Here is a 25535-nt window from a genome sequence, read left to right as displayed (position 1 = left end):
AATTTTGATATAATTTCTCATTGCTGAGTTACAGAGTTGTAAGCCTTATAGTTTTGTTTTCTGAATATTTGTGATTTCTGCAAATTTTTATTGATAAATTGACAAACTAAATAGAAAATGCGCCACCGGCAGTCACCAGACTTTAACGTTTTACTTCAAGTGCAACAAACCTAACAAAATTTGGTGCACTGGTTGCCGAGAAAAACGATTTCTCCTTTTCCATGTATTTAGATAGAAGCCCCCTCTTAAAAGAGCCAGCCGAACTAGAATGATAGTGAAGGTCCTCACTGGCACCTGTAGTTCATTCATGTTCCTGCGCTGCTGCGTTTATTTCGTTCGCCTGAAGATGGGGCTACAAGCCCATATATTGGTAGCTTGATGTCCAGCCATTTTCGCAATGTATTATATTTCTTCGTAGATTATTGTTTTCGCCATTCGACAAACGGCGCAAACGAGCCAAGTAAGCGCTTGGCTTGCCGTAAGGCCTTATACGTGTTAGTAACATGTTTCAAAAATTAGCCCGGATATATATTTTTGCGAACTTTTTTCTATAATATGGTTTCTAGCTTGAATATGGTTTTGCAGTGGCGTGGCAACCTATTCCTGATCACCGAGAACTCGCACAGTGGAGTGGTTCTGAAATTCTCATGTCAAGTTTCTCTAAGCAAATCACCTAGAGGCAGATGACAACAAAATTGTATCGCCACAATTCTGTGTCAAAACTGTGCATAGGGCACATTAGAGCAGATCCTAAGGGTATAGTGTCCTGCATGGTGCCTTAAACCAAGCCGCTTAACAAATTAAATGGAGTGACAAAAGACACACATTGCAAAAATCAGTGAAGGAAGTGAAATAGGCTGTGTCGTTTGTGCGGACTCTCGTCCTCCTGATGACCACCTTCCCTGCATGGAATCCGCTGCATGGACCTTTTGTCCTAGTTTCGGCTGCTGCGAGGAGAGGTGGCGCAGGGTGGATGGATGATATGAACGTCCCCTTTGAAACAGGGGGCGGTGGGTTGCGCCACCAAGCTCCTGCTCTTATTTTGCCTAATGTCCTACCTATCTTTTGTTTAAACACACAAGGAATTCCTAGTATCAAATTTTCTGGATTGGGAACCTCGTTTTTGTACGCCTCCGTTGTTTGTGGACTCCCTACGTTTATGCCACCAAACCTCCAGTCGCATTTTGCTAATCTTTATGGCGGACAGGTTTACTTTGCCCCCGCGAGTGCCCCTTGCCGGCGCCACCCGACGGCATTGGTATACGCAGCACCTTTTAGGCAGATTGTATATCTCAGGTTTGTGAGGTACTTAAGCTGCTTCTCATCTATGCCTTCGGGTTCGCGGACATATTCCACAAACCCGTTCGGCACTTTACATCCCTCCTTTTTTCGCCATCTCGCAATGTTCCTGTTGTGTTTGCAGTGGTGTTCGGCTCCCTGGCTGGCCTTCTGCTGGCGCTGTCCTTCCGGCGTCTGTCATCACGTCTGCACGGTGCTATGCTCCGGCGCGTGCTGCTTTGTCCCGTTTCCTTCTTCGAGGCGACCCCTCGCGGCAGATTGCTGAACCGCTTCTCCAGCGACCTGAACTATGTCGACTGCCAGTTCTACGTGACAACGAAAGAAGTGCTGCAGACTATCACGGTGGTACTTGCGAGGCTGGCCGTCGTGGGAACGCAGGCTCTCACAGCTTGCCTCCTGGGAGTTGTCGCCACCGGAGTCTACCTTGTCATTGTGGTGAGTGTGACACGGAAACGCTTTTGTTGCGATAGCAATTATATGGACACTCCAAGCGGATTTATGCCGTCACCGTAAGGTTCCGTATAGAGTCCAACGGCGATGGAATCGTCGCCGCGCGCCGTATGCTGCATGTGCGAGTGAAAGCGCGCGAGGGACGCGCGCTTTCACGGGAAGCGAACGCACGGCCGAGAGCAAACGCGACTTCTTCTGTCGCGCAAAAGGCCGTGGGGTGACGGGAGGGACAGGAGGCGACGTTTAGCTGTGGCACCAAATTCGTATTTATATAAACAAATGTCGCAGTTTCACCGAAAGGCGAAGCATCAATTTCGATAGCAAATTAGTAGAGAGCTATACGGAGTAAGGATAGTAGTTTTATCAGCTGTATGAACTTGGACATGCAGCAGCACCAGCAACGCGCAGAACTGTTGTCGACGCCGTCGGCGTTTTTCCCGCGTTCGCAAAGAACGCGCGCGGCGTTGGTGACTGTTGCCGGTGCCTCTAGGGGCGGCTCTAAGGTTTTCGACGAGATCAGAACGGGACACTCGCCGAGCAACGCCGGAAGTCTTTACCACCTTCTCGCCTCCCAACATTGCGAAGTCCCCTCTTTGAAGACCAAATCCTGGCCGTCCAGCGCGCCCGTGATGGAGCTGGCAGGCTAGACCTGTCAGTCCCGTCGTGGGATTAGCCGGGTGCGCGTTTTATCGCGTTTTGCTGGACCCAATAAAAGTTTATTCACTCACTCACTCACTCACTCGCCTCACAACGTTTTAAATATAAATAGGCATTTTGTGCCGCAGCTAAACGTCGCCTGCCTCCCCCCCCACGGCCTATCGCGTGTCTGAATTCGCTCTACATATATGGTGATTGTAAAGGAGGAAAGAGATGCTTAATTCTGCAGCCCTTAGCACGGCGCAGAACACGCGTTTGTTCTCCGCCGTGCGTTCACTCCCCGTGAAAGCGCGCGTCTCTCGCGCCCTTCCACTCGCACATACAGCGTTCGGCGCGCGGCGACAATTTCATCGCCTTTGACGTCATACGGAACCTCACGACGACGCTGACGGCAGAAATCTGCTTTGGAGTGTCCATACAATTGCTATCGCAATAAAACAGCGCCTAGCTTCCCCCACACTTTCTCCAACACGTCCGTGCTGACCGGGGCCTCTCGTATGCGCTTTCCTTCCTCCGTGGGTGGCACTGACAGGTTTACTGTAAGAGTGGGCTTCGGAAATACCTCCCGGGGACGTTATCTTTAATATCGCCACTTTTAATAAATGCTGCTTCCAGTCGTTGAAATGGAGCACTATTGGTTTTCTGGGCAATGTGTTTTCCTTTTGTTCTGAGCACTCGTATTCGCGAACTGATCAACTTCATGCAGTGGTGGCTATAGCGTTCTGCTGCTGAGCGCGAGGTCGCGGGATCGATTCCCGGCCGCATTTCGAAGCAGCCGAAATGGCAAGGATGCTTGTATACTTATATTCACGTTTTTTTAAAGAACCCCCGGCGGTCAAAATTAATGTAGAGCCTTCCACAACGGACACCGTTGTGTATTTCACAGTCCTAGAGTTGATTTGGGATGTTAACCTCCACGCATAGAGGAATTAAAGAATCGGTGTGATCCATATTAGGCTTGCAAAATGGCCAATAATTTGTTTAAGTTGAGTCACGTACGAGGGACACAAGCCGTTTGTCAGGGCTCCTATATTTTTGTTTATTTATAAGTAGCTTACAGAGCCCTCGTGAGGTATTGTGTAAGGGGGGCAGTACAGTAAATACATCCCTAAATATTAAAATACAATACACTTTAACAGAGTAAAACATCGATTAGTGCAGAAAGATGCGAATGAGCAAAAAAAAAAATAAGATACACTAAAGAAGGAAGGGAGTAACAATGGCATTAAAAGTGTAAAAAAGAAAAATGACAACGCAACAACGAAGAAAAAATCAACTCAGCGGCAACAGTACTATAGACAAGGGCAATGGTGGAAGGGGCAAATTCAAAACATATTTTGGAGCATAGGTATTTTTTATAAGATCATCGCAAAACTGATCGTGATCAGTTTGCGTGATCTCGCTCTGGTGCTAGGTTCTGTGCAATGTCATTCCAGAAACGGATACTATGCTGCGTAAAAGGACTGCAATAGCATGCTGCAGGCGCGCTCAAAGGTCACCGTTTTCGCACCCTCAATGTTAGCCATTCGTGGTGGGTACATTCGCGCAGACCGTGACCGTGCGGGCTTCCAACGTGCTTCGCTCCCTGGAGAGAGCGTGCGTGTCGGGCGTGCTGCAGCACCTGACCGAGACCCGAGACTCCATGAGCAGCGTGCGCTGCTACGGTGCCGTGGCGCTGGTGTGCGGGCGCTTCTACCGCCTCCTGGACGGCGCCACGAGATACTTCTGGGCGCTGGCCGCGGCCGTGCGCTTCACGCGCATCGCCGGAGGAGTGGCGGGACTCTGCGCCCTGCTCACCTTGGTGCTCGTCATGTTCTTCTCGACGGCGCCTCGGTCACCGAGTGGAGTCGGCCTGTCGCTCACTTCAGCCATGTCGGTTAGCCTTGGCACGCTCATTCGGCAGCTCAGTTGCAGTGAACACTTGCTATTGGGTGTGTTGCGCTGCGGAAGTGGCCCAAGAGCGTTAAAACAATGCATAGGAGGTATTCTGTAAGAGTTGACCTAGTGGACATGTCCAGTTCGTGTGCTGTTGAAGTTCTGATTGGCTGGGCTGGGGTGCACGTCAGGAGGACCCAGGCACCACAGCCAATGAGCACTTCAGCAGCAGACGAAAAGGACATGTCCACTAGATGGATTATTACAGAATACCTCCCCAGACATTGCAGCATGTCCGTGAAAGGCAAGCAATTGTGGCTGTATTGCGAGCTTGCGTGGGTCTGTGATGATCGGGCTTCGCATTATAAGGGTCCGCGTGTCGGTTTGTCGGTTTCAAGCATTGCAGAAAACGATTTTGAGACGATTTTGAAAACGATAGTGACTGAAGGCCACGAAAGGGGCATTTGTTTTCGGAACGTGTGGATCGATGATGACCTCGGTACGAAAATATCAGTACGATAATCAGCACAAGATATGAATCTTTCTACGATAGAAAGAAATACAGGCGTCAAGTGACTAATGACTGTTTGTTGTGACGCTCTATTTTGTTTTATGTGAAGTGAAGGGTCGCAGCCGTGAGTAAGCAAAGTCTTTGGGCTAGAAAAAAGATTACGGGAAAGCACAAACCAACAGTAAACTACTATGCCTCACCTAATTGTTATGCTTGCTTGACCTTATCTTCACCTTTAATGATATAGTGCATACAGTTTCCTACTAAAATTACTAGAGGTAGTTCTGGCCGGGCGATGTTGGGAATGATGGTTAAGACATGAATTTATCTGATCTTCGTGGTTGTGGATTCGGATGTTATTTTAGCTTTATTTACTACTGCTCTGTATCTGGCTTTATCGACCAAAAGTTCACAAAAATCTACATTTTTATACACTGAAGCTAATAAGACTGTCCTGAGGCATCATCACAGCGAATTGCTGTGTTTTTAACCCAATATTTTGTCACAAATGATGAACTCGCAAAATCACAATGTCATTTGAAGTCAGATGGACAAAGTTTCCGCAAATCCTTGTGCTAACCATCATTGCCATGCTCGTTCTTTCCATAGACAACCAACGCCAGAGTTTCCTCTAGATAGCCATTTTTATTCTATGGTTAAATGTGTACAGGGAGCGTTTAGAACGCATTCACTGAAGTAAGCTTTTTTATTTCGGTCAGGGGCTTCTCTATTCTGGGCTTCTCTTCTCTATTCATAATTTTGACGGCTTTCAGTCTGCTGGCATTTGATTGTCTTTTAAGTAGTCTGGTGCAGCAAGAATTGAACATGAAGCCTGTAGAGTTTGTGTTACAGACCCAAATGGGCTCACGAGTCTGGAATGATAGCATTTAGGATCCATCTGTAGTCACAAGGGCCACCTTTTTTGAAAACAACCAGCACAAATTAATAACGAGACATTTATTTCTGAGTACGTATTTGTAAATCACCGACGTAACACCGTCTCTTATTTTCCCGATAGATTCCGATGCTACTGTCGGCCATCAATGCGTCGCTTTTCTTCTGTTTTATGTCCTCTATCGCATTCGAGCGCGCAGTCGAGTACACCAGGCTTCCACCCGAGGTGAGAAATGTTTTCGCACACATATTTTGCTTGAAATAACATTCGTAGTGAGTGCCCCCTTAAAAAAAAAAGAAAAAAAAAACTGCTGGCCCGTAACGCTATTGCCCGCGCCGTAACAAACCACAGGGAACGTTGCCAGTTGTAAGAAAAGGCTATGGATACTAAATGCCATGCATAGCAGCTACCTGTGATTCTCAACAAACTAACTCGCACAAATATCGATATCAGCAATGTGAGCAATTCGTAGCAACATTACATAGTGTTGCTCATGTCAGGATGAATGCTGTTGTAATTACTGGTGTTTTATACGGACAAGTAACTAAATATTTATGCTAGCTTGCTTTATTTTATAGCGTTATATTATACAGGGGGATCATCCTTAAGTTTTCCGAAATTTTAGAAATCGCCTGTGGCTGATAGCATAATTCTTGTCCTTGAATTGGAATATTCGAAGAAGGGGACATTACTAGCACGAGAAATCAAAACGCATATTGAACTAAGTAACAAACATTCACTAATTACTTCTTAATTAATTGCTTTACGGCACATATTGCAATTTACGAATTGTAGGCGGTGAGCTCACAAGGCGTATTCATTTCGAATGAATATCCACGATCACACCGGTCTCGAGATACGCGTATTATGCCCCAAAGTGTGGGACGAAATACATAGGCGTCCCAGTTACTTTTGTGCTTCATGCATCAAAGAGCGTTCTGGAAAAAAAAAAAAAAAGGTAAGTGGTGCAACACTGCATAGTTATGGTGAGCTTGATGGCACACATCTTCGCTGGTGCCATTCTGTAAATTCGTGCTAAGTATACGCCTTGCAGTCTGAGCACCTACAATTCGTAAAGTGCAATATTTTATTTTTATTTTATTTTATTTACAAGTACCTTACAGGCCTCGCAGAGGCATTGTGTAAGGGGGGGGGGGGATACAAAGTAAGAACAAAGTAAGCACAAATTGGGTTCACATCAAAGCCAGTAAGAACAAGCAGAACAAAATGAACAACAGCAAAAAAAAAAAAAGTCCAAGTAAAAAACTAGTCATATGTATGTCACATGAATGGGCAAGTTTGAAGCACAAAAGACATTCAACAGCGTGTTGGACAGATCGAATGAAGCGTAGTGAAACAGACTACGCAGTTTACCGGTACTAGTTGGGATAACAGACAGAACCTAATGCAACAGCATCACTTTGAAAAAAAAAAGGAAAAAAAGGGGGGGGGGGGGGAGGGGGGATGCATGAAACATGGGAGCAAATGGACCAGCTAAGCATTATCAGTGAAATGGTTGATGAGAAGCTCGCGAAATTTATTGGGATTACGCTGAAGGGCGATACTGTTTGGAAGATCATTCCACAGTGGTATGGCACGCGGGAGTGACGAGTAGTTAAAAGCATTATTGGTGCCGTAGACACAGGCGTAGCTGAAGTCATTGTGTAATCGGTGCGATAAGTGAGAGGAACGTTGTAATTGTGCTAGCGGTGATCGAGTGCCAGTGACATATTTATGAAAGAGAGACAAAAGCGCAATGTCACGACGTAATGTTAATGGATGGAGTGAAAGTTCGAGCTTTAGCTGGGTTACACTGGACAAGTTGTTATAATTCCGCGTAATAAAACGACAATCCCTGTTCTGAATAGCTTCTAACTTCTGTGTTAAAAATTTTTGGTGAGGTGACCAAATGGATGATGCGTACTCTAACTGGGGTCGGACAAATGTTTGATAGGCCTGTTTACGTACGTGAGGAGTAGTGGATTGTAGATTGCGACGAAGATACCCCAATGATCTAGAAGCAATAGCAGAAATGTTAGTTATATGGTCGACCCAGGAAAGATATTGTGTGAGGTGAACGCCTAGATATTTATACCATGTGGTTCTAGTCAATCTGTTGTTATTGATGTTGTAATGAAAGAGCGAACGAACTAATTTACGGGTAAATGAGATAATGCTACATTTTGAAATGTTAAGAGTCATTAGCCATGTTTTACACCAGTTGTTAATGCGATCCAGGTCACTTTGGAGGGCTTGGTGATCATCAGCACTTTTTATGGAACTGTAAACAATGCAGTTGTCAGCAAATATACGTATACAGGATGATATGTTATTTGGCAGGTCATTAATGTAGATTAAGAATAGTAAAGGACCAAGGACGCTACCTTGCGGCACCCCGGATGTAACATCGGAAGGAGGAGAGAAGTAATTATTGACAACGGTGAACTGCTGGCGGTTATAAAGAAAGTTACGGACCCATGACAAGGTTAGTGAATCTAATTTAAGCACAGAAAGTTTTGATATTAGTCGGCAATGTGCAACGCGATCGAATGCTTTGGAAAAATCTAGGAAGATGCAATCTATTTGTAAGTTATCGTTCATGTTTTAATGAAGGTCAGTAGTGAATTAAAATAACTGTGACTGACAGGAGAAGCCTTTTCGAAATCCATGCTGATTTGGGAAGAAGAAATGATTTGATTCTAGGTGATCGTTGATATGCGATGCGATAATGTGTTCGAGCATCTTGCAGCAAATGCATGTTAGTGAGATGGTGTGATGTGCAGGTTCTTTTGTGTTAATGTTTCTGGCGGTTCTCTGAGGCGGAGCCTCCCAGAACCCAATCGAGGACAAAGCCGTTTGTTGAGAAACACACACACAAACTTTTAATGAAACTAGAAACGAAAATTAACCCATAAAAACAAAGACACAACGATAACATGAAAACACGTAGCTGGAACGCTAATGATATGAGGCAAGTTCGGGCAGGCTGCGGGTGTGCGTATGCACGACAGTCTTGACGCGGCGAAGCGGAGACGAGACGACGAGATAAGCGTTGTTTGTCTCACCAAAAGGTTGCTGTCGTAACGTCGTACAGGCCACCAGAGCGTGGCAGCTCTGGCTTGGTGGGAGAAGACAGGCAGCACGGACCGACGGTGGTGACGTTCTGGTCGGGCAGCTGGTCGTAGAGCTCGGGCCCGTAGCCCGACAGCTCTCGTTCTGCCCACGGGCGCAGACGCTCACCGGCCTCGGGCAGCAGTTCTCGAATGGATGGAGTGGCGGCGCCCAGGAATGGGTTGGCAGGAGGCCCCGGCCGGGTGAAGTCCTGGTGGCTCGGGTCCGGAACCCGACGGCCGTCTTCAACTCCCGATCCGGTGGCCGACCTTGTCCTGGTGCCGCTTCTGGAACTCCTCCCCCTACTGCCAGCGCGGCTCCTTTTTCTGCTGCTCTGGTCCATTCGTCGATTTCTGATTGGCTGCTCGAGGCTTCGTGTTCTTCTGTGATTGGATTGGCTTTTCTTCTTTTGATTTCTTTTCTTGCGCCGCGTGTTCACGCGCCGGACGGTCTTCGGCGTCGTCGTTTTCGGCGCGGCGCGGTAGAGCGGCGCGCGCTCTCCTTGTCGTCTGCTTCTTGTTTGAAATGCAACGCACCTTGTCGCACACCACAAACATCACCGTCGCGCACCACACATCACAGATGGGGCGATAATTTTCGTGTGAATGCTTATTACCACTTTTGGAAACGGGTACTACCTTTCCTATTTTCCAGTCAGTGGGCAGTTCGCTTGTTGATAATGACTGTTTGTAGATGTGAAGTAAGATGACGCTGGAAACTGAAGTGGTATTTTTTAGTATTTTTGAATTTATTTCGTCGACACCGGAGGACGAAGACACTTTAAGGTTATTTATCAGGTGCACAATGCAATTAAGTGTAATGTCGACAGGTGCCATGTAGTGGTAATCAAAATCATTGACGTAAGGGGTGCTAGAATTATCTTCTTTGGTAAAAACAGATGTAAAAACGTGTTTAATGCAATGGGAATGTCAGCATCCGAATATGGGGTGTTGTAAGCATTATGTATCGAGATATCGTTTCCCAGGCTACGTTGACCTATCGTTTTCCAGAATTTACTAGGATTATTTTTTAGTAGTGCGGGAAGTCTTCTGAAAAATACTTGTCTTTGGCTTCACAAAGGGCAGAACAGTATGATTTCAGGCAGTTTTTATATTTAACCCATGCATCTGGCGTACACTCACGCTTCGCGGCATCGTACAGTCGCCTTTTATTTTTTCTCATAAGCTGATGTTTTCTCGTAAACCAAGGGTTAGTTTTATCGTTGGATATTGCGATAAGTGGTACGTGCTTGGATACTAATTCTGTGAGCTTGTCTCTAAAAAGAACCCAGTTACTTTCAACAGACCTGTTATGAAAATGGGGCATCAAGATGTTATCATAAAAGACTTGCAGTTCGGCATTAATGCAATCGTAATTAGCTCGGTAATAGTCGCGAATCTGTTTTCTCGTTACACCAGTGAAAGGAAGCGGAATGTTAATGGTGATTTGAAGTAATTTATGGTTGCTCCGTCCATCTAAGTAAATTATGTTACTGACTGTATCAGGAGCTGTTGTAAAGATGAGGTCTGGTATATTGGGACCGCGGGTAGGTTGGGTAACTACTTGAAATAGGTTAAAATCTAAAGTCAGATCAATGAGGCCTGATGAAGCAGTACATGGGGATGATAGCAGTGTCCAGTAAATCTGCGGAAAATTGAAGTCACCGAACAGGTAAGTGATATCTGCGTGGAAGAGCTAAAGTGCTCTCCCAATGCTTTCACGCAGCTTGTCTGAGAAGGAGTGATCGGAGTTCGGTGCTCGGTAACAGTTGCCTATCAATAGTTTGGTGGAAGATGTAATGCAGGCCGTCCATATGATTTCCAGATCAGAATCTGCATTGATAGCAAATGATGTTAGCGATTTCTTAATGCCAAGCAGAACACCTCCCCCTCGCCTATGAATGCGATCGCGCCTGTATATGTTAAATGAGCTGGAGCCTGAAAGAACTTCGCAATCAAGAATGTCTGGGTGTAGCCATGTTTCAGTGAAAGCGATGATATCGGGATCACTGTCTTCCAGGAAAGACGAGGCTTCAGCACACTTAGATAATATACTTCGAATATTAGTGAATGATATTGACAAGGGGGAAGACATGATGACTGGTTTCGGCTGTTTCAAGATGTGCGCACGTTCACTGCCGTAAGGTGCCGTAAGGTAATTGATTAAGACGTTAATTTGTTATTTTGATTAGTTGGTTATGTTTCGATTTATCGTGCAAGTAATGCCCGCCTCTCTTAATAATCCTGCTGAATCACTACAATTAGGTTATCAGCAACAAGTGATTTTCTAAAATTCCGGGACACTTAAAAATGATCACCCCGCATATAGTATTTTATATAAGCATTATATTTTACTTATTATAGTTCAATCTTTCTTGTAACCAGTGACCTCTAATAGTAGACAATTGACTATAACTACCATTTCAACTGTTGCTTTTCGTGAATTTGAATTTAAATTGAATTAATGCTATAACAAACTTGCGAGGATTACCAGGCGAAAAAGCTGGAGGTTGCAGCTCGAGGGAAACCAGGCCACCTCATACACAGGGCCGCTTCGTAGCGGTTGAACGAAATAACACGTTTTACATAACGCTTGTAACAAAAAGAAAAAAAAATTATACAGAAAGATTCTGATATGTCATTAATTAGAAGTGGTACATATTGTTACAGGGAGATTTACGGAAAAGGGGTTTATTCGCACTTTGTACAATGAGACTAAAAGTGGGGCAGCAACAACAAAGATGGCGAACCATAGACCTCACTTCTCCCTCCTCTTGTCTGCTTTACGCTTCAGCATCTTCTTTATCCGCCGGAAAACTGGCTCATAATATATGGTATGGCCCCTTGCCACTGCCTGCAATATAAAGGTGTGAATCTCGTCAAGCGTTATTCGCTTTTTTTTCCTGCCTACTCCATTTCAATGTTCAGAGATGAAAATAAAGCCCTTCTTCCTCTTCCAATTCTACATATTATTATTATTATTATTATTATTATTATTATTATTATTATTATTATTATTATTATTATTATTATTATTATTATTATTATTATTATTACTGCATGCTGAAAAAGCATGCTGAAAGAACTATTGAAGGAGTCATGGTGAAACTAACTTCCACAACGCTTTGTCATCATCATTTCCCCTGCTTCAACTTCTGTTTCACGTAGAATAACCAAATGTTATCTTATTTTTTTCTGGTCATTTTTTTTTTCTTTGTCTTTCTGTCTCATCAACATCTTTTTATTTACCGTTTGTATTATGTTCATGGCACGGTCCAACAAGCCAATTGAGGCTTAGACCGGCCTGTTTGTGTTGCTCTGTATTTTTTTTGGTGAATAAACATTATTATTATTATTATTATTATTATTATTATTATTATTATTATTATTATTATTATTATTATTATTATTATTATTATTATTATTATTATTATTATTATTATTGATTGATTGATTATTACCAAAACGCTCGCGGACTTCACACCAAAGCACGCGAATTTTTTTGCAATGTAATCTCATCTTCTGTTCCTATTTTTGTTATTTCTGAAACTTGGCTGTGTGGTGACATTTCGTCTTCAGACTTCTTTCCACCGCACTACAACATCTTCCGCAGTGACCGGGACTTCAGTGGATCTCAACAAAAAAGTAGTGGCGTGCTGATTGCAGTTGACAATTCACTGAGATGTGTACGGCGCATCGATATAGAAAGTGTACGGAAGTCGATATGGCTAGAAGTCAGCCTAGCCCGATGTGAAAAATTGTTGATTGGATCGTTCTATGTACAGCCGAATATTTCCCCTCTTTTGTATGATGAGGTCATCTCTTCCATTGAAAGTGTAATCTCCTCCCAGAGTAAGCACAAAGTAATTCTTCTTGGTGATTTTAATACACCAGGTATTGATTGGAACACACTTAGATATTCTCATTACAATCATTACACAGAGAAGAAATGCAGCCTGTTGTTGGACTTTCTGTCTTTCTGTTCCCTTCAACAGCATAACTTAATCGCCAATTCCTGTGGCAACGTCTTAGATATTTGCATCTCGAATGCTCAGGTTTTAGATGTCTCTCGCTCCGAAATTTTCCTTGTGCGTACCGATAAGTTTCATCCGCCACTAAAGATAACTGCCTCTGTGTCAGCACTGAGGCAGAGCTCCTCCAGTGTCGTAAATGAATCCCCACGCTTTGCTTTCAAGCGTGGTGATTATGTTGGTTTATATAATTCCTTGTCCACCACCGACTGGTCACTGGTTACCGACAAAAGCAATGTTAATGACCAAGTAGATCAGTTTACAGAGCTTGTTTTGAGCAGTATGCGCAAATACATTCCCCAGTACAGGCCTAGACGCTCTAGATATCCCCACTGGTTTTCGTCTGAACTCATAATTGCCCTAAAGCATAAAGATCGCGCACACCGAAAATCCATAATTCGGTTGCCTAATGAGTACAGAGAAGAATTCCGCTTTTTTCGGGCTCTCAGTAAACGTCTCTATAAGCGGGATCAAGATTCATATATGGCATTCTTGGAAAAAAGTGCCTGCGACCGGCCGGCAGAATTTTGGAAGTATATCCGTAAGCGCTCCAATAAACATGGAGAGGGTTTTCGCTTACTTGACTCTAGAGTGGCAGAAGTCCAAGCAGTCGCGGATTGTTTTGCAGCCCATTTCTCTTCCTTATATAAAGATGCAGGTTTCAACGCTGGTGTCAGTCAGCAGCACACGATGGTTCCTACATCTAATGCGGTGTTGTTTAATGAAGAGCTTGTTCACGAATGCCTTAAGCGCTTGAAGCCTTCCCCATCCTGCGGCCCTGACGGCATCCCCTCCGCAATTCTAAAAGCTTACGGCAGTATATTTGCTCCAGTATTGACATCTATATTTAATAACTCTTTGACTACTTCCACTTTCCCTGACATGTGGAAAACTACTCGTGTTGTTCCTGTATTTAAGTCTGGATGTAAATCAGATGTGTCAAATTATCGCCCAATTTTTCTTCTCTGTGCTACGTCCAAGATTTTTGAGCTTGCTCTTCACAACATGTTGTCTTTTACTGTTAAGAACTCGCTCATTCCGAATCAGCATGGATTTCTCACCGGCCGCTCCACTATCACAAATATCGCAAGTTTCATGACACAGATCTCCACGCCGGTACTTCAAAGGGGGCAACTTGACACCATTTACTGTGATCTCAGCAAGGCTTTTGATGTAGTCAGCCACTTGCTTACGCACTGATCAAGCTTACGCACTTTGATGTTGACTCGTCAGTTGTGAATCTCTTGCGCAGTTATCTTCTTGATAGATCGTGTTATATTAACGTCAATGGACAAACATCTTCTTCTTACTTGGCAACTAGCGGCGTCCCTCAAGGGTCAGTATTAGGACCACTCCTTTTTTTAATTTTTATTAATGACGTTCTTTCTGTTATTCGGAACTCTTCTTTCCTTCTATATACCGATGACATCGAGATTTTAAAGAAAATTCACACTGTTGATGACTGTCGCGCCCTGCAGTCTGACCTGTTTTTCTTTTCTAAATGGTGCAAGGATAATAGCCCTACCTTGAATGCTGCTAAGACCAAAGTCATGACTTTCACACGCAAAACAGCAAGTATTTCTTTTTATTATTCTATAGATTCTGTGCCGTTGTGTAAGGTCTGCGAGATCAATGATCTTGGTGTACTTTTTGATGCAACCTTGGACTTTTCGACTCACACTAAACGTGTTGTAATGCGGGGTATGCGCTCTCTTGGTTCTGTATGCAGACTATCGAGGGAATTCGTCTCCTACACCGTTCCGCAAATTATACACAACCATCTGTCTTCCTCAACTCGAATAGGCGTCGGTCGTCTGGAATGGCTCTTCTACATCCAACAGTGACATTATAGATCGTGTCCAGAAAAAGTTTCTAAGCATATATAATCACCGCTTTGCAAACCTGGACATTGCACCCTGTACTAGCACTGTTGGATTGTTGTCATTGCCTTCACTTCGCGACCGACGTAATCGCGCTGACCTTCTGTTTCTCTTTAAACTCCTTCACGGTAACCTCACGTGTCCCGAACTTCTCAGCTGTGTCATGTTCCGCATCCCACGCAAGATCACCAGAGAACATAGACCTTTCCATGTTCCTGCCTGTCATCACGAACACTCATCTGTCCACAGAATACAGAATCTTTATAGCGCTTACTTTCGTGAACTTGATATCTTTCATAACTCCTTGTCATCGTTCTTTTCCGAGCTTTGCCTTGTGGTATAATTTCGTGTATTGTTCAAGTGCCCTTCTCCTCCTTTTTCTTTTGTATTTACTTTGCGCTTTGTTGTCCGTACTCTCTTCTTTTCACAATTTTTATTTTTATTCATTTATTTTTTAATGATTTTTCCCTGAGTGTCTTGTTTTTGGTTTGTAATGTATGCGTGCGCCAGCACTCAGACCTTAGGGTTGTTCCTGGGCACGTTAAATAAACATGATTGATTATTATTATTATTATTATTATTATTATTATTATTATTATTATTATTATTATTATTATTATTATTATTATTATTATTATTATTATTATTATTATGTTGTTGTTGTTGTTGTTGTGTTGTTGTTGTGTAATATGCAGCTGCTTATGCGGTTTCTGTTTTTCATCTAATTTTTTTATCCCCCAACTGTTTTGGCAGTGACTTTACGTTTCCACTTTTCTTGTTTAACAATTTGTGCACCACCACTAAGACCCCAGTGTTGCTCCAGGGCACGCGTTAGAGAAAATATTGAATAATTGATTTTTTATTATTATTTTCATTCACAGCAGCGTTTGCAGAAGAGCCACTTAGCATTCATACCCTCAGTGGCTACTTCTCATACGACGCTAACCACGACAGAAGTTATTAAAATAGCCTGGCAATTTATCAACAGGAAATTGTGACATTTTGTTTAGAGTGCTACCGTTATTTCAAGAAGAGAATAAAATTGCTGTAGTAATTTTAAAGGTAAATTCTGTGTGCAAATACGGAGTGCACATCCTGGGCCTTATAAATCTCTGTAGTTCTGTTGTATAATGCCGGCCTTTTTAACACCATTTGTTGGATTCGAATAATCAAGCGGACGCCAGGAAATATGGGACAACGTGGGAAGAGACAACTCAGTACGGAGGGCAACAACTGCAGTCGCCCGCGACAGTGCCTCTTGTGGTAACATAGCAACTGTCAAAGAGAAGTAACTTTGTCAACATGTTACGTATTGCATTTTTCCTAATACTTCTTGCCGAAGTAGCCGTTATTAATTTAAAGTAGATATATTGAGCCTCACATCATTACTTGCTCCCATTTCAAGTACTTCTTAAGCTACCTTCAAGTGGACGTCACTTAATCTGTTTGTCTGCTCTTTCGGTTTTAGGACGGCTGTGATGTGGATGAATTGCGGGCTGAGGGCGCATCCAGTTTACACACTTCGTGGCCAGACCAGGGAAAGATAGCGTTCGAAGATTTCACTGCGTCTTACAATCCCGGCATCTGCCCGCCCATCTTGAAGAGCCTCACTTTTGTTATAGAAGCTTGTGAGAAGGTAAGCTCCGGCACTGCCTCTAATATATCGTTTCCTTACGTGATATATTAACATTATATGTTGTTTTATTGTATATGTGTATGTCTTTCTCTTCATATCTTCGTAAGTATACGCCTAGTTCTTTGGAACGTTATATATATTTAACGCCCTTCATGAAATGCAGACCAAGGAAATTAACGCACTGCTTCGTGAAGGACTCTTCGACATTAAGGTAGAGCCTTAGTCAGAAGTTGACAAGCGTCTACACTGCTTCATGTGGCAACATTGAGGCTTGAAAGCTTTGCAGAGGAAGGCGAACTTTCGTCTACATTGTTGTCATTTTAATCGAATGCAACGAATGATACGACGATTTGTTTTCTACATTTATTGTGTCATACTAATTCATTCGCAATTTGTTGCCTACCACATCTTCTGGAGGTTAATAGGACATCCGGTTCACATAATAAGTGGTACGGGTGTGCGCGCCCGTCTGTGATAATGAAATGTAGGTGGCACGGATTTTACACTCAACTACGCTTACACTTTTCGGATTTCGCACGACGCTCATACTGAAGAAGGCAAACCGCATTTCTAGACTATTTATGTATATGGTGCTTTCGTGGGAACATTTACCAGGACGATACTACCGCTCTACAAAGTTCTTCAAAGAATAAAAAATTGGCTTGAAAACAGCGAAGCTAGACGTATTCGAAATGGCGTACACAACCGAATTTCGCGCATCAGGAAAGCGAGAACCCGTTTGGTTTCCTTTGTGCTTTTATTTAGACTTCTCTTATGCAAACGGCATATGGTGTGCCTTATCTTTGAGTCCCCGCTTTAAAACAATCCTTAATATGAGCTGAACTCGTTATCTTGATGACTTGGGTGCCCTTGATCGCAACTTTTTCAAATTACAGGTAGGCGTGGTCGGGCGCACGGGAGCCGGAAAGTCGTCCCTCATTCTTGCCCTTCTGCGTGTACTGAAGCCTTCAGGAGGACGCATCGTCATCGACGGCATCGACATATCTTCGGTTTCTCTTCATCAGTTGCGCTCGGTCATCACAGTTATCCCACAGGTGGGCAATGTCCACCCTCTCACAGGAGTGGTTGGAAGACGAAGCTATGCAGGTTCAATGCACGTTTTGAGATCTGTATGAAGCGATGCTTTCGTAAAGCGGCGAATTAGTATGCCGCAAAACGGTTCACCTTCTGCAGCGGGTATTGCAGCGCGTATTGCAGCATAGCGATTAGGTGCCGGCTCGTAAAATCGGCAAGGCGCGGAGATCCACTGTCACACTGTGTCGAGTCACACTGTGTCGGGATTGGCCGCTTTTCACCACGCCATCTCCGAGGTCAGACCAGTTTACTATTGCACTACTGTCTCCAGGGCCAGTCACCTTACTTGGCAGAAAGCCGGCTGAGAAGACGCGCCGAGCCTTGGGAAGGAAGGCATAGAAAGCTTGGCTGTAATGGAGGAATTATGCCCTCAAAGGCGTATATGTGTTGCAGTTAGGACATTTACGTACCGTTTGTTGATTCACTACGTAATTCTGTAATGAAAAGAGCTGACCACCTGTACATCTGTACGGGTAGTACAGAAAAGACGACATATAAGCTGATTAGCATGAGCTCTACACACAAGTTTGGGACTGCTATCCTGTGTGCGAGCTATTCTGCTCGAAAGCGGCAGCCACGGTCAGCGACGACCGGAGCGGTTCGCTTCGAAAGCTTCGCCTTAAAAAAAGTACAGGCAGCTCGAAGTCAGAAGTTTGTCACTTTGTTTAAATATCTCCAGCGTAGCCTTAAAAAGCGACGGATATTGACGGCGAAGCTCCGTGCTGAGGCTGCAAGTTCTGCTGCCGCGGGGCATGAAGCCTTGTTTTGCAATTTCATTTGCCTTTTGTCACCAAAATAAATATTAACGTAAATTAAAAAAAGCATTCTGGGGTATAACGTGCAAAATGGTAATGAGGCACGCCCTAGTAGGGGACTCCGAATTAATTTTGACCACCTGGGGTTCCTTAGCGTGCTCCCCATGCACGGTACATGGACGTTTTTGCATTTCGCCCCCATCGAAATGTGGCCGCCGTGACCGGTACTCGATCCCCCGCCCTTGAGCTTAGCAGCCCTACGCCGAAGCCACTACGCCATCATGGTGGGAGTTAACGTAAATTGAACGCTCATATATATTGTAACGAGCATCCAAGAAGCAGTTGGAAAGAAGAGGAGGACGAAGTGCTTCTAGGCCTGGTTGCGCGCTCACCATCATCCATCTCCTGTAAATAAAGTCATTTCTGCCAACTCTCCGTAACAGTTGTGGTGGAAGGTGCTGGGTAATCGACACCCGAAGACGGAGGTTATACCGCAAGTTCTTCGTCGAAGCCGCCGCCTTGCTGGACTTCCACCGAACCCAGCGGAGTTGGAGATGTCCCGCGACGCGGAAGAGCAACGGCCTGTCCCAGCCTCTGCCAGTTCTGCCCAGCAACTACGAGATGCACGTCCCTTCGCCGGAAAACCGGGCGAAGACGTCGATGAATGGCTCATCCATTACAAACGGGTGAGCGCCTACAACAAGTAGAATAGCACTTCCCAGCTTTCCAACGTTGTGTTCTTTCTTACGGATACCGCGTTGGTGTGGTTTGACAACAACGAGGAGACATTCACAACATGGGAAAGATTTGTTTCGCAAATCAAAGAGAGCTTCGGTGACTCCGTGACGAAAAAGAAAAGGGCAGAGCAGACGCTTTCACAACGCGCGAGTACCGGGCGAAACATGCACGACCTACATTGAGGAAGTGCTAAAACTCTGCAGGATGGTGGACTCTGGCATGTCCGAGGAAGACAAAGTCGGGCACATCCTAAAAAGAATCGCCGAGGACGTTTATAGCTTTCTGATTGCTAAAGACAACCTGGCCTCTGTCGCCGACGTCATCCGGCACTGCCGCACGTTCGAGCAGCTTAAGACGAGGCGCGTTACGCCGAAGTTTGGCAGATTAGTCAACGTTACGACCGTTGCAAGCATAGATAACGACCAGTCGCTCGATCTTGCTTCAACGATCCGTCAAATAGTTCGAGAAGAGCTCAGCCTGCGCTCACAAGTGACTCACCGTGATACTTATCACCCATGCTCGTCCCCAGCTGTTGAGACAACCGTTTCATCCTTCTCCGATTATCCAGCGGAATATAGACTCCCGCCTCGACAGCCACCACTTGTTTACGAAAGCGGCGCTCCCTCTGACGCTCGATCACGATGGGCAGAGCCACGGTATTATCGCCAAGGCCCCGTGACTTATGATGCCGGGACGCGACCAGAGCAACGTCGACCCTACTACCAGGACCCCAATTACGACCGATACAACCGATCCCAGCGAACACCGGAGGCGAGTTACCCAAGAGAGAACGAACTCGCTTACCGCCCACAGAGAGCAAGCATTGGTTTTGAAGAGTATACAGTGAACCGTGACCCTCCCGTGTGCTACAGCTGCGGTTCCACGGGACACATAGCTCGTTACTGTCGCCAACACCGTCAGCCACGAAGGACACCGCCGATGTTTTCGCCACCTGGAACCCGTACTTCGCACGACCCATGGACCAGTTCACTTCCCACGGACCGTTTCTCGCGCGAGATCAGACGCAGCGATTCGCCAGCGTCTGACCGCAGCCTGACACCACCAATTAACCGTCCTTGTCGTTCTCCGTCCCCTCGGCGCCGTGCATCTTCGCCCCCGCCGGGAAACTAGCATCCGCGGCCGATGGAGGTGAGGTCGCCGGACGGTCTTTGGATGAAATACCTCTGCCTGCTGTGATGATCAAAAACAAAGTGAATGTGCTAGTTAACGGATTGCCGACCACTGCTTTAGTTGATACTGGTGCGAATGTGTCTGTCATGAGCCTCACTTTCAAGAGCCGCCTAGGCCACAAAGTTATGTTTTCATGGGACGATGCCGTTACCTTTCGTGGAGTGGGCGGAGAGTGGCTCCACCCCCTCGGTGTTTGCGCTGTAAGTGTTACGTTGGCTGGGAAAGTGTTTGTGTTGGAGTTTTTAGTCCTTGCCCGCTGTTCGCACGATGTAATTCTCGGCATAGATTTCCTTCAACACTGCGGCGCTTCTGTGGACTGTGGAAATGGTGAAATCCATGTGAACGAGGTGCTTTTACCCGCGCTTTCTGAACAAAGCTCGTGTGACGAAGAAAGGAATACACTCAGTGTGCTTGATGCAGTGCTTGCCCCCTCATGGTGCCTAACGCCCGTTCGTGTTTGTGCAACTACTGTTGACGCTCCTTGCGTTGACCTCGTGATTAGGCCCATCAGCATTAACTGTGCTAAAAAATGTATACTCGTGCCTTGCTCTGTCGTGTGCTTGACGAGAGGAGTCGCAACGTTGTGGGCGCTGAATTGTTCCGCCACGCCAGTAGTTCTGCCTCGAGGCATGAAAATTGCCCTTTTCAATGAAGCTTCATGCAGCTCAATAGCAGTACTCACAGCAGAGCCCGCTCCTGCTTACTCTCCATGCGATTATCGTCCTTCTGAAGAGCTGATTCTCGGTATGATCAGCAAGGCTCTCTGCACACCTGAGCGTCAAGCACTGGTACAAGTCCTATCTCGACATGTTGCTGCATTTGATTTTACCCACGGAGATAAGCCACTTGATTTACCATCATCACGAGCTCGCCACAGAATAGATACCGGCTCAGCACACCCCATTCGCCAGAAGCCCTACCGCGTGTCATCCTCAGAGCGCAAGGTTATCGCAGAACAAGTTAAGGAAATGATGAAAAAAGGTGTTGTTCAAGAGTCGTCCAGCCCATGGGCAGCTCCAGTAATCCTCGTCCGGAAGAAAGATGGTTCCTGGAGATTCTGCGTAGATTACAGACGCCTAACGCTGTGACGAAGAAGGATGTCTACCCACTACCGCGAATCGACGACGTCATCGATTGCTTACACGCTGCTTCTTATTTTTCGACGCTTGATCTACGATCGGGGTATTGGCAAATACCTATGGAATCTAAAGACAAGGAAAAGACCGCATTCGTGACCCCAGATGGCTTATTCGAATTTAATGTTATGCCTTTTGGCCTCTGTAATGCTCCCGCCACCTTTGAAAGATTCATGGATACAATATTACGTGGCCTAAAGTGGGAGATATGCATGTGTTACTTGGATGATGTTGTAATCTTCGGCCGCACGTTGGAAGAACATAACGCCCGCCTGAGTCTTGTTCTGAGTTGCATCGAGAAAGCTGGACTAGTTTTAAACTCAAAAAAGTGTCGGTTTGGCGAGCGTCAAACATTGGTTCTGGGACATCTAGTCGACAAGGATGGCGTCAGACCCGATCCCCGTAAGATTGAAACAGTCAGCTCTTTCAAACCACCACAGACAGCACGAGAACTTCGCTCCTTCATTGGTCTATGTTCCTATTTTCGTCGTTTTGTACCCCGATTTGCCGATATTGTTCACCCGTTGACATCTATTCTGCGACAGGATGTATCCTTCACATGGACACCGGAGTGTGACGTATCATTCTCGCAACTGAAATTTATACTAACGTCAGCACCCCTCTTACGTCACTTCGACCCATCTTGCCCGACTGAAGTGCACACCGATGCTAGTGGAATCGGAATAGGAGCGGTACTTGTACAACGTCACAACAACGCCGAACATGTCGTTGCATATGCCAGCCGTTGTCTGAGCAAGTCCGAGCGCAATTATACGGTTATGGAGCAGGAATGCCTGGCAGCTGTTTTCGCCGTGTAGAAATTTCGATGTTATCTTTACGGAAGACCATTTAAGATAGTCACCGATCATCACTCTTTATGCTGGCTGGTTGGCTTGCGTGATCCATCAGGTCGACTCGCGCGCTGGGCGCTGCGCCTACAGGAATATGACTTCGTGGTGTCATACAAGAGCGGACGTCGTCATGCCGACGCAGACTGCCTTTCTCGCATTCCTCTTGCGACTTCCGACTGCGAAGCTGAGAATTTTGATGACTATCTCGCTGCCATTACTCGTACGTTCCCCGACGCGGCAGACTTTCAGAGAGAGCAACGCAATGATCTCAACCTGGATCCGCTGTTTGCCGCCGCTCGTACTGCTCAAGGCAGCGGTCGCTTCACCATTCGTGATGAGTTGCTGTATAGGAACAATTACTCCGGGAATGGAGCACGTTTTCTTCTAGTTGTTCCCGAGAGTCTCCGCGCCGACGTCTTACGCGCCATGCATGACGATGCGATATCTGGTCATTTTGGTTTCGTGCGAACGCTACACCGCACGCAAGAGCGATTTTACTGGCCCAACATGTACCAGACAACCAAACACTATGTCGCTAGTTGTGAAACGTGTCAACGTCACAAGCGACCAACCACCGCTGTACCAGGTCCCCTGCAGCCATTGACACCACCCAGTACACTTTTCGAGCAAGTAGGCATTGACCTTATGGGTCCATTTCCGTTATCTAACAATAAGAACCGTTGGATAATCGTTTGCGTGGACCATCTCACACGGTACGCAGAAACTGCAGCCATACCCTCTTCCACCGCTGCATGTGTGGCGCTTTTTCTGCTGCGTTCCGTAGTTCTTCGTCATGGTCCGCCGCGTGTTATCACCAGTGACCGTGGTCGCCAGTTCACTGCGGACGCCGTTGAGGAGCTACTTCGTCTGTGCACTTCTGAGTTCCGTCACTCCACACCGTATCATCCACAGACCAACGGCCTCGTTGAAAGGACGAACCGAACACTGACCAACATGCTTGCCATGTATGTTTCCTCCAACCATAAGAACTGGGACGACGTGCTGCCCTTCATAACCTACGCATACAACACGGCGAAACATGAAACCTCGAACTACAGCCCATTTTATCTCCTCTATGCAAGGCTACCGCGCAGCCCTCTCGATACTTTCTTAAACTTTATTCTGCACGACGACGATTCTGTGTCAAAGACTGTGTGCCTCGCTGAAGAAGCCCGCCGAATAGCCCGCCTTCGTACTTTGGCCTCGCGACACCATTCAAAGGACCGTTACGACGAGCGTCACGGGCCTGTTTCGTTCGCCAAAGGCGACTTGGTGCTTCTTTGGACACCACAACGCAAGCGGGCCTTGTGTCAAAAGTTCCTGTCCCACTATTCCGGCCCATACGTTGTCCTGGAACGTTTGAGTGAACTTTGTTATGTGGTAGCTCGCCTCCTGGGCAATGGCCGGCGATCAAGTAGAACGCACGTGACTCATGTTGCTCGCCTGAAACGTTTTTATCCTACTGATGCCTCCTAACTCGCCCTACGGGCTTCGTCTGCTTGTGGGGGAATGCAACGAGCATACAAGAAGCAGTTGGAAAGAAGAGGAGGACGAAGTGCTTCTAGGCCTGGTTGCGCGCTCACCATCATCCATCTCCTGTAAATAAAGTCATTTCTGCCAACTCTCCGTAACAATATTTAGAAAACAATTAAATGGCAGAAATATGTTTGAGTCTATAATGATTTTCGTTGATTCAGTGCCGTTTACATTTATATGGCACTCGGCTAAAATTTAGCTCGTTTGTTTCCTTTGTTTCTCTTGTTCAGTGTCGTGCCGAGTAACTCGCACCTTGACAATAAGGACGAATTGTGGTGCACTCTTTCGTAGAAGTCACTGGGTCTTTTATTACGACAGGAAATCTCACGCATTTGTATAATAATATTAAAAATATTTATGCCTCATAGTTCACTTGTCCCCCAGGAGCCGTACCTGATGAAAGGAAGCCTGAGGGACAACCTGGATGCTACGCAGAGTCACTCGGACGAAGAGGTCTGGGAGGCGCTGGCGAAAGCGCACATGGCAGACTTCGTGTCCAAGCATCCGCTAGGACTTTTGCTGGAGGTCGATGACGGAGCTGAGAACCTCAGGTATCTCCGCGCTGTTCTACACTAGCCGAAAGATGGAAACTGATTGTCAGCATAATGTCGTGCAATGAAAGTGCCAGACGCAACCAGGCTGCTGGAATAACTAAGGCGGAAAGAAACGAGGACAGTATAAACGCAGATTGAAAAGACAGACGGTGTCCTGTCAGCGCTCTTCTTCTCGGTGTGCGTTTTTTGTCCTTGTTTTTTCCGCCTTAATTCTTCCACTAGTATGAGTACCGAACATGCTCAAGGAAAAGTTCTGCTCATCCGCAACAGTGGGCCTTTGCCTCTTCGTTTTCACGTGTTTGAGTTATTAACTAGGGACGAGGCTCAATAATTAATGCATCCTACTGCTGAGCACGGGGTAGTGGATTTCGGCCACATTTAGCCGAGGCCGCAATAAATGTACCACTCATTCTAATGTGTTTAAACGCAGCAATGAACTGCAAGGCGGTGGAAATTATTCAGCAGTCATCCTTCGTAAAGTCCCCCGTATTCCTGGTCTGGTTGACGCACGTAAGGATCGATAAGTCAAAGTTTCGCGCAACCTCTGCATACTGCGAGCAAACAATCCGATTGTTTACCATGATGACGTCTGAAAAAAGAGCGTGCCCTCATGTTTGAGACAAATATGTTTGTACAAGTCCCGTTGCGTGATGCAGTCGTTTTTTAAAGGGGCCCCGGACCACTTTTTCTCGAAGTGGATAACGACATTTGAAGTGAAGTTAGGCTATTTCAGAATCACTTTGCCACAAAAAGTACTTCAATACGTTCAGCAGAAGCGGAGTTATCGGCAATCAAACACAGCCTCCGTTGTGCTCCACTACCTCCTTCAATGCCTTGCACTGCGAAGGCTACGGCGGACTCCACGCTCCGCCTTCGAGACGTCACCGTGGCGCGCCGTTCAAATTTCATTTTGGACTTCCGATTTTGGAGCCTACGAAGCGCTAAACGTAAACCAAACGCAGTTGTCCTCAGGCCAGCCGCAGTGCGCTTAGCCAGTGGACTCGTGGCGCTACCTCGCGGCGGCCGCGGTGTAGCCGACTGCAGCGACCAATAGCAGCCGAGTATTGGAGTGTGTTTTATTACGAAATAGAAACACACAGAAAAGAGCGAGGATCATGGGGTTTTTCAAACGAGAGCGTTTGAGAGAAGGTGACTTCGCGCTCCGCTTGCGAGCTCCACGGACCACGTACGACAGCAGAACTTGGCTGAGATGTTCACAACAGCGTATGCTACCCGCGGACTACGTTATTTCACCAAGCCGGAGGGATGGTTCAGGGCCCCTTTGATATAACTTCAATATGCAGCCGATAATACATTGTGTTAGCTCTAGTTCAC

General features: G+C 45.9%; 1 protein-coding gene across 1 annotated transcript in view; it reads left to right on the top strand.

Annotated features, from left to right (window-relative positions):
* The window catches only part of LOC119453975 (ATP-binding cassette sub-family C member 2-like), a 77967-nt gene that overhangs the window by 45913 nt on the left and 6519 nt on the right, over positions 1-25535 (top strand). The window contains 6 exon segments of the mRNA XM_037715998.2: positions 1424-1734; positions 3956-4282; positions 5811-5912; positions 16177-16344; positions 17241-17399; positions 24031-24197. Of these exon segments, the coding sequence (XP_037571926.2) occupies positions 1424-1734; positions 3956-4282; positions 5811-5912; positions 16177-16344; positions 17241-17399; positions 24031-24197 (1234 nt within the window).

Source organism: Dermacentor silvarum, chromosome 5, assembly GCF_013339745.2.
Source record: "Dermacentor silvarum isolate Dsil-2018 chromosome 5, BIME_Dsil_1.4, whole genome shotgun sequence".
NCBI lineage: Eukaryota > Metazoa > Arthropoda > Arachnida > Ixodida > Ixodidae > Dermacentor > Dermacentor silvarum.
This window is presented reverse-complemented; position numbering and strand designations above follow the sequence as displayed.